The sequence below is a fragment of the Sander vitreus genome, chromosome 17 (assembly GCF_031162955.1).
Source record: "Sander vitreus isolate 19-12246 chromosome 17, sanVit1, whole genome shotgun sequence".
NCBI lineage: Eukaryota > Metazoa > Chordata > Actinopteri > Perciformes > Percidae > Sander > Sander vitreus.
This window is the reverse complement of record NC_135871.1, coordinates 10,264,083-10,278,030: the sequence shown is the minus strand read 5'-3', so window position 1 is coordinate 10,278,030 and position 13,948 is coordinate 10,264,083. Positions and strand designations below refer to the sequence as shown.

At 40.9% G+C, this 13,948-nt stretch overlaps 1 protein-coding gene across 2 annotated transcripts in view; it reads left to right on the top strand.

Annotated features, from left to right (window-relative positions):
- Positions 1–1,300: 1,300 nt before the first annotated feature.
- LOC144531980 (phosphofurin acidic cluster sorting protein 2) overlaps positions 1,301–13,948 on the top strand; it is a 49,729-nt gene continuing 37,081 nt past the window's right edge. The window contains exon 1 of one of the 2 annotated variants that reach the window (XM_078272392.1): positions 1,301–1,633. In XM_078272392.1, the coding sequence (XP_078128518.1) occupies positions 1,422–1,633 (212 nt within the window). In that variant the 5' untranslated portion in view covers positions 1,301–1,421. The remainder of the gene's footprint in view (positions 1,634–13,948) is intronic. The other variant, XM_078272393.1, reaches the window with a different exon arrangement.

Here is a 13,948-nt window from a genome sequence, read left to right as displayed (position 1 = left end):
TGCACAGAGTTGCCTAGCAATGATTAAAGATTAGATTGCTTAACACTCAGAGCATGTTTTGCAGTGGCAACAATATATCCCATGAGATTGCAGACAAAGTGCTGAGCATATTTGCGTATTTACTTGTGGGTGTCTTTGTGAGCCAATGGTTAACTGCTCTATTGAAGGTCTAAACAAATAGTTGAAAAAGTCTATAAGCAAAGGTGAACGTGCCATCAATAATGATTTGATGAAAGAATGATGTCAAACTACAGATTGTGCAAAACAGTTGACAAAATCAGGAAGTTTTTTTTTTTTCCACAGTCAGTCCCCTGTCACACACGTTACCCAACCCTCATGAGCATGTCAAGTCAAGTCAACTTTATTTGAGTCCTTAGTCACAGTTACTGTCAATGGGTTTCACAACACCTGCATTATGAGAACAATGACCAGGCGTCATTATGTGATCAGAGACTGATGACGAATCATGAATAAAGTAGTTATTATCAAGCAGGTCCTGCCTACTTGAAAGTTAAATGTGAACGTTTTCAGATTATTTTTTTAGGAATTGCAATTTAATAATATAACCATGCACAGCAATGTCCAAGTCTTTACTGTAGTGTCTATATTTGTATTTGTATATTGTACCACCAAAAAAAGCCCATGGAAAACAATTGTTTGTATCTTTTTTTGACAGAAACAAAACAGTGTTAGAAGTACTCACTTATTACAATAACCTGTTCAACGAGCATTTACAGTATATTTGTACTACAATTATATGTAGGCTCACCTCTCCACAACACCTTTTTCAACTACATTTATGCTGCATTCATGGGCAATGAAGAACCAAGTCAAGTAGCCTATAGTAGTTTACATGTGGTTACAATTTAAAATCCTTTCATTTTATAAAGACTGCTTACAAAATGATTCTCAATTTTAGAAGGCAAGTGTGTATTTACCAGAAGATGTGCTTACAGGTCTACATTGCCCAGAGTACACTTAGCATGTCTGTGTAAGCAAATCTGATATTATGTTGTTTATGCCCATTCTTCTTTATTAACAATTCACAGAGCAAAAAAACCCAGAAATGATGGGGGAGTGGAGATGAACAAGGCTATAAATGCTAACACCTAGCTGGTTATTTCCTGTAACATTACTGCCTATAATATGTTCCTGCCATACCCTAAATCTTTACATGACATGTAAAAAGAGCATAGCAATATGTTTTGAGGCCTGGTGGTTGATGGTAAACATGTCCCACCCTAGAAGCAGGGACGTGCTGCCCCCTATCAGTATTGACATGCCCCGCCCCGTCTATCAGCATCTCCAGTCAGTGTAGAGGAGCTGGGAGTCTGGAGGAGCAGGAGCAGACAGCACAGAGTTCAGCGGCTCCCGCGTTCGTCCGACACTCAGCTAGAGCTGCTCTCCAGGCAGTGGAGGTGATGATGGCGGCGGCTGTAGAGAGAGGAGGCGTCCGGGCCGCTTTCCTGAACCCGAGCAGCGGTGGCGGCGGTGGACCAGCACCGACAACCCTCCAGACTGGAGCGTTAGCCGGGGCTGTGGTCCTGGGCTCGGGCTCCGACAGCATGCCTGTACCCATGAACCTCTTTGCGACCTGGGAGATAGACCGATCATCCCCAAGCTGCGTTCCAAGGTAACGTTAAAAGTGTTGTGTTACCACAAACCACTATGTTCACAAATCACCACATCGTTTAATAAATATTGGGCTAACGTTGGACAAACAACGCCCTCGTTGACTGTCACGTTATGGAAGAGATAGCTACGAGCTGCCACACATTTCCAAAACAGTGTTGGGTGGTTGGCTTACTAGCGCGCTAACTAGCAAGGTGGCTAATGCTAAAGCTACCTAGCAAATAACACTGGTGTTCGAGTTTCTCTCATGTTTCGTGCTAAAAGCATTTTACTTTAAATCTTATTTCTTTTTTAATAACGAAGCAGTTGGCTAAAATGGACAGTGCTTGCATATCTAATGTACATTCATATTTTAGACGTTGTCTCAAAGTGTGTAATTGTTTTCTTAACAGTTGGTGTATTCAGTTTTATTCCGACCGTTATGACTACTAGCTAGCGTTAACAAAAGTTCAGCTAACTAGTTTAGCGTAATTGCTGCTGCTCTTTTTCTGCTTTGTGGCTACCTTGGCAAAGCTTTGCAAATATTACGTTTGCTTTTGTCTATGCAGGCCTGTGCTTGAACTGATTGACGGAATGCATGCCACCTAATAGCAACATAACTGTCTATAAATACAGTGACATGAATGCCGTTCGTCTCATAACTAGCAGGCATCCTTTTCCTCCTTTAGCAGCAATGTGTGTCATGAGCTGTTGGGCAAATGTGCTGTTCAACAGCTGGCTGGCCATTTGAAATTCACATACATGTTTTATGTTCAGATACGCCTGCATAGCTCAGCGTTGGCTAACCTGTCAAACACAGCCATAAGACCAGCACAAACACAATCACAACCACTTATGGGGTTGACATAGCAGCTGGCACAAGGACAGAGTGAACTGTTTTGATTGTCACTTTAGTGTATGCAAAGTTACTCGCAGTCATCCCATTGTATTCCTGTTATTCTCATGACACCGTTTCATTTCAAGTATAGCAGTAATATTCAGCAATACTCTGCATCAGTATATTGTCAGTGAGCAGGCACTGCCACCTGACTAGAAACCTCTAGGGAACTGTGGGCACATTAATCAGCTTTGACCTAGATCGGCTCCACTCATTGGGAGAGAAGTGGGCTTGCAAGGGGAGGCTTTCCTACACAGTCAATGTGCATGTGTGTGTGTTTGCCTGCTTCCACTTTAGTGCCTGCATGAGTATGCAAGTGTCAGTGGAATTATAACATGTTGGAAACATGGATAATTTACAGTGATGGTGATCTTTTAAATCTGTTTTGAATATTATTCAGTTTTATCTGTGGCAACTCAGCTGCTTTGAAGCCAACTATAATGAGTGTTGTTTTAAGTGGCAGCATTGCTCTCTAATCTGACAGCTCACTACCCTTTTTATTGTCATCCCTTTTGTGAAAATATGATTCCATTATTTTTTTATGTTAGCGCGTGAAAGATTTTGTGACCTTAATCTCACGTCTTCCATGACAAAAACTAAAAGAGCATTAATGTCTGTCATGAAATGCCTAAAGGTTTAAGAGTGCTTTTCTTGGGCACAAATAGATAAAACTGATGTACTGTACAAGTAACTACAAAGTGAGCATGTTTCTGATAACTGTATCCATTAAATGTTAAGACTACTGGTTAGCAGAGAAAGCAGCAGGACATGTCAGTGCATTTATAGAGCGTACCATACATGGCACATTGATTTCCTGGCATTTCTGCCTCTACACTATGTGCTTTCTCTCCATAGTGGAGGACATACAAGGTGCTGCATTAAAGATGAATAAGGATGAGAATGGATTATTAATGAGGCACAGAGTAAAGTCACCAGTCATTGTTAAGCACAAGGCTGCAGTAGCAGCCTGACACAACTTTGTTGATGTCTATTGTCATTTGTGAGATATATGTAGGAGAAGTGATAATGATGTATGACACAATTGTTTATTTAGGCTAAAAAATCATGTTGATTTTGTTTGACATGGTGACTTGGAGTTGCGGTGCTCACAGCTTTTTGCTAAGTAAGTGTAAGTGTTTTTAGACCACTTATCCTAGACTGGTGTGAAAGGTCTTGCATGGAGCCCAACCCAAGGCCTGTTTTGGGGATTCTGCATTGGCATGCTTTCAGGGGCTGGGCCATTTTGTGTGCAGCTGTTTGTTCTTTTACTAGCCTTTAGCAAATGTGAGTGTCCAGCTAAGTGGCATGGTTTCAAATGAGGGCAAAGGGCTGTTAGCAATTGACTGTTTTTTTTTATTGTGATACTCTAACATCACACACAGCTGTTGTTAATATGGTGCTGCATTTTAAAAATCGATCCTCCTAAGCCCTGTAACCATAATGAAAGCCATGCGTAGGGGGAAATATTTCATTCAGAATGGAAAATATGTTGTCAGCTCTCGTAGGGCATCTCAGCATGGGGTTATGGTTCCTTCCAGGCTTGCTGTTGACACACCTATGGCAGTGGGCCACTAAAGGACTTCTTAAAAAAACTAGGACAGTTTCTAACTTTTTTATGTACTTCTTGACTAATACACAAGATCAAACCAGATTCATAGACCTATTCGTTATATCAGTTATTTGGAGCCTTTTATTCCTGCACTTTTTAGTATTTGTTTGCTTGGTATATCTAAATGCAACCATAAGCTAGCAGATACAATGTTCCTACCTGCCACAAAAGTTTTGTGGCAGCTCCTTCTTTAACAGGCCTGTTGGAATAGTTGGAGAAGCATTGTTTTTATTCCAGCACTGCCATGCCTGCCAGTCTGCCACTCCAATGTTTCTAATACCATGTGGTATTAGTGTGGCAGCTTTTTTTCCTATGAGCTGAGTTTTTTTCTTTTTCTTTTTGTGTTAACCATCTTCTAAAGTAACACAAAACATCTGGAGAGAGTGCTGGACGCAGAGAGCGATTACCCTGCCTTTTCCCCATTTTACCCTCAACAAATAGGCCTAGCTGACCATTGTTTTATGTCAAGTAATGTTGCTAAGTAACCAAAAACAACTTTTGGATAAAATGGACAGGAATACAGTAACCGTGTTTCAATAAACATATGCAGTTTTTGAAGTATCACATTAGAGAAGCTGTGTGGAACCAGCAAAATGTCAGTGTTTTCCACAGAATTAAAGTCACTTTTCTTCAGTTTCAGTTGAGAGGTTTCAGGGGAGGGTTCAAGGAGAGCGTGATTTACAGTGGTGCTCATAAGTTTATGAACCCATGCTAAAGTTGACTAAAAAGAGGAATAAAAAAAATAAAAATCATCTTTCGGAAATTGATCTTAATGCCTTAATTAAAAAAAAAGAGGAAAAATCCAACCTTTAAGGACACCAATTTTCTTTGTGAATGAATAATGTATGGTAAATAAATAAATAATCTTCCTTAAAATACAGGGGGCATAAGTAAGTACACCCCTATGTTAAATTCCCATAGAGGCAGGCAGATGTTTATTTTTAGACACCCATAGAGGTTTTTTCGCAGTTGGCCCGGGTTCAACTCCGACCTGCAGGCCTTTGCTGCATGTCATCCCCCCTCTCTCTCGCCTTTCATATCTTCATCTGTCAAAAATAAAGGCCGAAAATGCCCAAAACATAATCTTAAAAAACAAATCTTGCCCACTAAATACCTCTCCCTATTTTTCTCTCAAAGAAGGTTTGATGGCAAAGGCAATTTGTGTTGTTTCCAATTTGCAACCTCTTCTTCTTCTTCTACTGCAGCCTACGCTTTGCATATTCTAGTTTAATAACCCCAAACCAGTTCATGGAAACGCCTAATTCACATTTCTTTCTATTTCAATAGTTTGCTTAAAATTTGCTTTTTGAAAGGAAACATTACTACTATATACCAGGGGTTTAGCAGCCTGCTCAGGAATCCAAATGGCCTGCATATATCTATGGCAAGGCAGGCATTTGTTGAGGTAATGACGTGGTATTTGCAGGAATGACACTAATGCAGAGGTCAAGATGGTGCTATGTTTATGTACTAACGGTAAAGAATGTGTAGCAGCATGCAAGGGTTGTCTTTCTGAGTTCAAAGATCTTTTACAACTTGGTGTCAAAACCCTCCTCGCTAACATGATGGGAGCAACCAAGCAATTCTGTCATGCTTGCCACACAAGTTTCCAAAATGGTAAGGTTACCAATTTACGGCTTTCAAAATAACCGTTATTGAATTATTTTCTTTTTGCACAGGATTTTCAGTCCGTGGTATTTTTACTTCAAATATGTGTTTGTCTCTTAAGTTTCACTATCTAGGTTCAGAGAGGTAAAGATATCTCAAAGGTTTTCTCACAAGCTACAAAATCAACAACATCTCTCTTCCTCTGACGTTTATCTCGGGTGAGCAGAGCATCCTTCTTTCTGTCCGTTTGATTCATGTGAGTCCGGAGATGGCCTTACTCTTGTGAGTGGCACAGCCTTATCTGGATAGTAATTGAGTGTACTCTGCTGCAGGCTCTGGTCAGATGTTTGTTTCTTCTGCCCCAATTCTGTATATTGGATCAAACCGATGTGTATAAGTCAGCAAATACATCAGACAAACAACAATAAACTCAGGCCTGGACTAGAGCAACATTATTGTGCATTCTTTGTTCTAGGTCTGTCACGATTCGATTCCATATTGATTTTCAAGCTCACGATTCGATTCAAAATCGATTTTCGATTCAAAAACGATTCTTGATTTAAAAAAACGATTCACATTATGTAAATGTGGTTACTTTTCCCATGTGATTGCAATAAAAAAATAAAAATCTTTTTTTTTTTTGCACACCCCTATAGGTCAGTGAATATGAAGCCATCACCCTTAAGTATGTGTGTATATATATATAATCTACATATACCCTTATACTGTGATGCAAACCGCTTTTTATTATATCCGGAAGGTTGAATTATTAACTGAAGTATCATCCCTGGCCTTAATCTCTTTGATTCAATGTCTAATTCTCTGTTTGTTAATTTGTAGACCTAAAATGAAACCATTAAATTAGGATACAAATAAAACAGGCTTGTCAGTCAAATAATATGGGCTTACTGTCTCCTTTCACCTCCTCACTAACCCCTCCATCTCAAGGCTTGGATATTGTTTTTCCCAGCAGGGGAGCTGCAGTAATCTGATTTCATAACAGTAAAAGAAGAGCCAGTAATCTGATGCTGCACACAGACACTGTCTGCGTAATCCCGTGCTTCCTTTTGCAATCATAAACAAGGCTCATCAGCCTTCTCCAGTGCCCTTCAAAAATGTGACACAGCACTCTACAGCATGTCAGTCTGCGTCATGTTTACAACCTTTCTTCGGCCATACCGTCAGTATTGACATCTGATGCAGAACATAGAGGCTCAGAAAAAAAAAAGTCAAACAGCTGCTCGGTGTCCAGGACCTTGTCACACTTTGATTGTACTGTTCCTCTCTTACTTCATGAGGGTTTTTAACGCTGAATTGCATATTTTATGCTGATTGGTTTTAGGGCTGTACAAGAATAATCCAGTTACTGTTCCGTAGTTGGAACACGCTGATTGAAAAATGATCCACTGTTCTAAATGTTGCTGATGAACTTAACTCCTCTTGCATCAAAGAGTTACCCCTGGGGTGCAAATGTTCCACCTAAACAAGTTCCTTCCCGAGACCATTTTGCAGAGACACGCTCGCTGTGTCCAGAGCTTAGCGCCGCCCCAAGACGATTGTGATTTGGTTTAAAGAAACCAACCCCTGACTGTTTTTTCTCCTATCCAGGAGTGTATGCTCCTGTTGCCAGACCTTCCTCCGCAGCGCTGTGGAAATAGGTCTGGCAATGTGAGACCATGGTATCCTTGAATAAAATCAGTCCTAACATGGCTACATGCCGTTCACACACTTTGCTAACAGTAGACCAATCAGCACCTTCACTCCCCTCTTTTTCATGCTCACTCCCACTGCCTGAAATGTGTCACAATTCTCTTGGTTTCCTTCCCTGCCTTCCTGGAGAAGGAGGAATTTCCTTGGGAAACATTTAACATTCCTGGTGACTAGAGAGCTGCTGGTGCAGCCGAAGCCGTGCTGCTGCGCTCTGCATTCAGCCCTGTTTTGTATTCTGGTTGTTGACCAACAACCTGCTCTCTGGGAGGGGGGGGGGAGGTGGCAGGATTGGAGCTGTGGATTGCCCACTCTGTTGAAAAGGTTTGCTGATCTGGCTCAGAGCTTCACATTGGACGGTGAATGTGCTGAATGCTCATGTTGAATTCCTCACAAAGAAGAAAAGTTTGTTTCCCCCTGCCTGGACCTCAGAATGGGAGAAAGGCCAGATTGGTGTGTGGGTGGATACCAGGGTCTCTGCTAGTGAGAGATCCAACTTCCTGATCCAACAAGCAAAGCGAGGGAAACTGTCCTCTGACACGGGGAGGATCCTGTCAAAATAATCACTTTGGGGACAAGGTCTCTCAGCTCATTTCTCTCTTGTTCTTGTTCTACTTATTTCCCACCTCTCCCATTCAGGCATTTCCTGAGCTGTATGTGCCAGCAGCAACACAGAGACCATTATTTCAGATACAAAACGCTGTGGCGTGGATGAGAGTACATGACGGATCATTTCAAAACATGAAACCTTTTCATAATGTCAGTCAGAGTTCCTGTGCTGCATTCTAGCAGAGTCTACTCTTGTAAACAAACACAGGTAGGGGTAGGGTTACTTAATTATTCAAAATGAATGGTAAAAAGCTATGTGGTGTTGTTAGAGGTGTGATGAGATCGTCCCACGAGATCTTGCGATATTAAAACATGACAATGTTTCTTCTCGAGGTGAAAAGTTGTTTCACGCTATCAGTGCACCAGTGCAGGATTACATACTACCAAGGACCGATTCACATTGAATCAAGTGGTGCCAAATTTCAGCACCTGAGAGCGTAATAAGCACAAGCTTCTCTGTCCTCTCTGCATGTTTTAGCAGAGAGCGGGCTCAGCTCTGACACACACACACACACGCTGAGGTCCGGTGCAGACTAGGGGTGGGAAAAATAATCGATTCTTAGATGCGTCGCGATTCTCTCGAGAACAATTTGATTATCGATTCTGATTTTAATAAGTTAATAATCGATTTAAAAAAAAATGTGTTTTTAAATGTGTTGATTTTTATTTAAAAGTTACTGTCTCCAGACAAGTACAAATCAGAAAAAAAGAGTGACTGAAAGAGGATGGGATAATGGACAACACATGTTTTTGTATATATCCACATGATCTATTAAGACATACATAAAGTAATTAGTTAAACATGACTGAGCCTCTGACATGGAAGATTACTGTGAGAGAAGGTGACTTTCACAAGCATGTTTAATGGAATGACTACAAAATACAAACCTCACACAAAACATTTCATTAAAACTTGTGTGTGACAAATACTGTATTTGCATGCAATCTAACTATAAATCGAGGAATCGTCTGTGTGTGAAGGGAGAGCCCAAGCATGTCTTCGCAGTGGGCTACCGGTGTCATGCCAAAAAGAGATCACTGTCTATCCTACATGCAAATGATGACATTAATTGTACACAAACAAATGTTAGATGAAAGCCCAGGCTCTTGGGCTCTCCAGCACGTTGTTTTGTTGCCGGCAGTTGCGCACATAGCTCCAACAGGCCCTGCACTAGTATCAATTAATGTGGGTAAGCTATTCAACCACCCGAAAGTATACTGGAGTATACTGGCCCCTTAAATGATTATCCAGTAATAAACTTTTGGTACCACACAAAGAAACTTTTGATAATTAAAAATATCGAGATTCTCAGTAGGAAACATCAGATTATCGTGCTGCCTGACTCATGGTACGTGTCCAGTGCCAAGTGTTATTTATACGCTTCTGATTCATTGTCTATGTGAGCAGCAGTGCATTGCGTTCTTGTAGAGTCCTGGGGACTTTCGAGAAGCGGGGTGTCGAGTTGCCCGCTCCTAGGCTTGGGCATCGTTTGGATTTTAACAGTTCTGATTCCAATTCCGAGTCTTCCTTTTTCGATTCCGGTTCTTATCGATTCTCGATTCCAATTCTTTAAGGGGTGGAGTTGAAACGGGTCACATGCTTATTTCACAAATAAGAGGAAAGTTTTATTTTGATTCAATGGTGGGTTGCAGTTTTACTGAGCTTTTTCAACGTAAAATACAGCCACACTAGAGCGCTGCTTACTGTGCTCCATTAACTACTTTTGTAAAATAAGAGAGTTTCCAAATGGGCCAGGATGGATGGATCAGGTGCAGCCATTGCAGTTGTTGGAGGGTGTAGCCTGTTTTCTTTGCTTGTCAGTGAAGAGAAACTGATAACTGCTATTGGCAAGCCCACCAGGCAGAGTGGGGTCTGTCATTAAAACTAAGCATCTTTTTTGAAGATCTATTGCACATTTTCTCTTTTGTATCTCACAGTCTGTACTTCCTCTAAACATGATCTTCCCCTCTACCTGTCCTTATTAAGGCATTATGTCACTTGTTGATTTCAGTCATGGTGTTTCTTTTCAGATAAAAGTTGTCCATCTCTACAGCAGGTCTTTTACAATTTTTTGTTATTTGGCAGCATATTGTTAGCTGTGTTATTACTCTGGCCTAATTAGCCTCACCTTTCCATTTTCACCCACCACCGTCACTGGTGTTAGAATTACTACTGCATGGATACAGAGAAACTGTATACAGAAACTTGTAGCTCTGACACATTCAGCACATTAGTCACTTGTACATATTAAGCTGGGGGCTCAGAAAGCATTTTTGGGCTGTTATTGTTCATTTCAAGTAATAGTGCCAAAACAGTATAATTACATGCACCAGTCAGCAGCAGTGGTGGATATTAACAGCCATGATAGTGGCAATGCATCGCTTGTTTATTAACTATCCTCCTGTGAAGTTTTAGCTTTTTGCAGTTGCATGCTGCTACACATTCTTTACCGTTAGTACATAAACATAGCACCATCTTGACCTCTGCATTAGCTTTTTTTTTTTTTTTTTTTTTTATCATTGTAAGAACTAAAGCAGAATCATATCTGCTGATGCTGACCATTGCACATTTATTGATTGCACAATTCCCAGTTCACCGTGACCCTTCTTCATTTTTTTCTATAAGTGTTGTCTACATTGCAGAAAATAGTGTTGAGCACAGTTGTGGAAGGTCTGTTTGTCAGCTTCACTGCAACTAGCATCATTGGCACAGACAATACACAACCTTTCTTTATTCCTAAACCTATATTTTCTATATATATATTCCTCAATAGAAATATGTTCGTAACATGGCCACTCTTTGTCTTTGTTTACAGGCAGATAAGGGCTGAGGGTGTCAGATCTGTGTTTTGTAAAATCTCTGGTCAATGAGTTATAAAGACAGATATGGTCACGGTGGCTGCAGGGAGTTAAAGGGCAGACTTAATCCAGTCTAAAGCTAATCAGAGGCACCATATGGCAGTATGAAATATGTATAGTAAACCTGAATAGATGAAATGTCAGCTCTATGTAAATTGAACTCAAAGGCAGCACCTAATTTTGCTCAGTTTCACACCCTCTAACAACATTAATGGCATTAGGTATAGGTCTAGTCTTTGCTGGCTCTTAGATATCTAACAGTTAATAGTACATTTTTAATCTATTCAGCTAGGTTTTTGCCAAGGTGTGATTCTGATGTGTAAAAGCTCCCATCGGTCAATGCAGATGTCGGGAAGGCTTTCCCCAACGTCCTTTTCCATTGCATTGTCATCCTTGCCCATTCATCAGAGCTTCTTTTTTTAAGATGAATTATACAAGCAAGACCCTGACATAATTTGCACATTTGAATTTATTCATGCTGTTTTGCAATTCCAAATATTTCCTAGTATAGTAAGAATTACTTCACATTCATAAAAACGGCTGACATTATATTCTGCTTAGTATTGAGCAACATTGCCATTGTTATTCATCCATCCGTGGCAACAAAGTTACCTGTTCTGCAATTTTTAAATTGTCAGTAAACTGCCTTCACATTAACAGTGCGTCTTGACGTTATAACCCCATAAATAAATAGGCATGTGTCCTGTTTACACACTTGCTTTCTTTTTTTCAAGGTGTATTTCCCTGGTCAGTAGGCTAGACAGAGAGATTGTTTTAAACAGGGCTTTGCTCTTGAGCTTTTGATCCTACCAGTAGACTCCAAGCAAAGGAACATTCCTGACCGACAGACCATCCACCTTCATAGGATTTCAAAGCTTAGTCATAACCTTGTCAGAGGCCGTGGCCCTCACAGGATTCACCTGCATTTGTTGGACTGGTACTGTAGACTCATTCATTATGAAGTCCTTGGATGCAGCAGGCATGAACTTGAAGGTCTGCCCTTAGTAAGAGGATGTAATGTGGGTTGCAGTAGTTAGACCAAAAGGATTATCATTTTCTGCATGCTAGGTAAATATCGTCTGCCATGTTACAGTGAAAACACACCGGGCGCGTGTAGCCACGTAGCGCAGCTATTTTTATTTCGCCGCCCATGTTATCCAATCTGTCCGTTCATACCGGGCGCGTAGTGTCCGCGTCGGCCCGCGTGCTGCAGCGACCGTTTTGCCATCTCCTCTATTTCCTGCACAAGACGCGAGTGCGCACACACACACACACACACACACACACACACACACACACACACACACACACACACAACAATTACCACAATTTTTCACACTCATCCTGTCTCTTTCTATCTGAGAGAGAGAAAGAGAGAGAGCTGAGAGGAGAAGGATCGTTTTGTGGGATCAGGCACGTACCTACGCTACATGGGCTATACCTATACACGACACTTGCGCGCCCTGTGTGTTTTCACTCTTAGTCTGTTATGGTGTACTGTAGCTGATCTTGACAAGGTGTCTTACTTTGGCTCTGATCTTGCCTGTAAACATGCCATGTCTGGTCGGATCTTGTCTTGCATGGACACTACAAACATGGGCCCTGCTGACCTCATCAGTTTGTGGTTGAGGCTGAACAAAAGAGCTGTTTAGCACTGCAACAAAGGATGCCAGCCATGTACTGAGTTCCTGGATATGATTGTGAGATCACTGAGGTAATTAATGCAGCACAGGGTTGTAATTGGTATCAAAGAGGCTGAAGAGTTGAGAAAGAAGCACATGGTAGTCTGATGAACCACAGTGTGGGATCACGCGTATCTTATGTTTATAAGTACTTTGTTAGTTTGGCTTACCTCCAGTAGAACTCTTTCTCACAGCATGTGCTTGACTTGATGATGAAACATGACAGGTTCACCCCATTATTGTGTTTCCTGGTATCAAACAAGCTGAATTCTTCTGCCCTATATTTCTCAATAGTAAGAATACACAACTTGCTAGCACACCCTTTATTATCAGAGAAAAGACTTGTACCAAACCACCCTCAGAACAAGAGCATACTGGTCAAACCTCTGATTCACACTTCACAGACATAAATAATTTTTTCATTTTAATCTTAAAATATTAAACGGAAATAAAATCTTGCACTGAGTTTAAGGCACCAGCCCTGTGTAGTATTACATACAATGTGCTGGTAATCCTGACTACAGTCAGATTCTGCCACAGCTTTGAGTGCAGCTATTATGTCCTCTTTTCTCAGAAACAACCGGATTATCTGCTTCTGGATCTATTCGTCTTATCATAACACGTCCCACAGGGTGGTTTCATACCTGAGTGATGACACCTGTCATTCCTTCTCGTTTGCACCAAATCGCTCCATTGAAGCTCGTGTCTGCAGCAGCTGGCCGAACAAAGCTATAATCCATCCTAGCAATGACTTGACAAAAACTACATGTTGAATGAGGGATATTAAAAAACGGTCGATGGATGTGTGGTTGCAGCTTAACTACCAGAGACAGATTTCTGCCAGCTCTATACCATTCTCAGCAGTGTTCTGCATTCTCACCTTGCCTTTGGGTTTATAATATGGGCCATCATTGGTTTGGATCTATGTGTAGAGTTGTTTGCTTGTTGTTCCTGTGTCCGTGTGGGTTTCCTCAGGTGCTCAAGTTACCTCCAACAATCCAAAGATAAGCAGGATTGGTGCATGAGGTTTGAGTTGTGCATTTAGCCAGCATTTAACTTGGCTAAAATATACTTGTCGGAACACAGTGAGCATACAGATGGAGAGTGGAGGCTTTATTAGTAGGTGCATTCAAGAATTATCAATGAGAAATACCTCCCATCCTGTGGATTATGCTACAGAACAAGTTTGAGATGTTTCATTTCATGTTTGATATTTGTTTACCACCATTAAAAACTGGGCAACATAAGAATCCATAGTAACTAACATTCAAGATGAGTAAGTTCATCTCAATGTGATTTTTCCCCTGGTAAAATAAAGGTAAAATAAAATAAGGTTATATGCTGCAGGCAGGGTGACACTTTTGA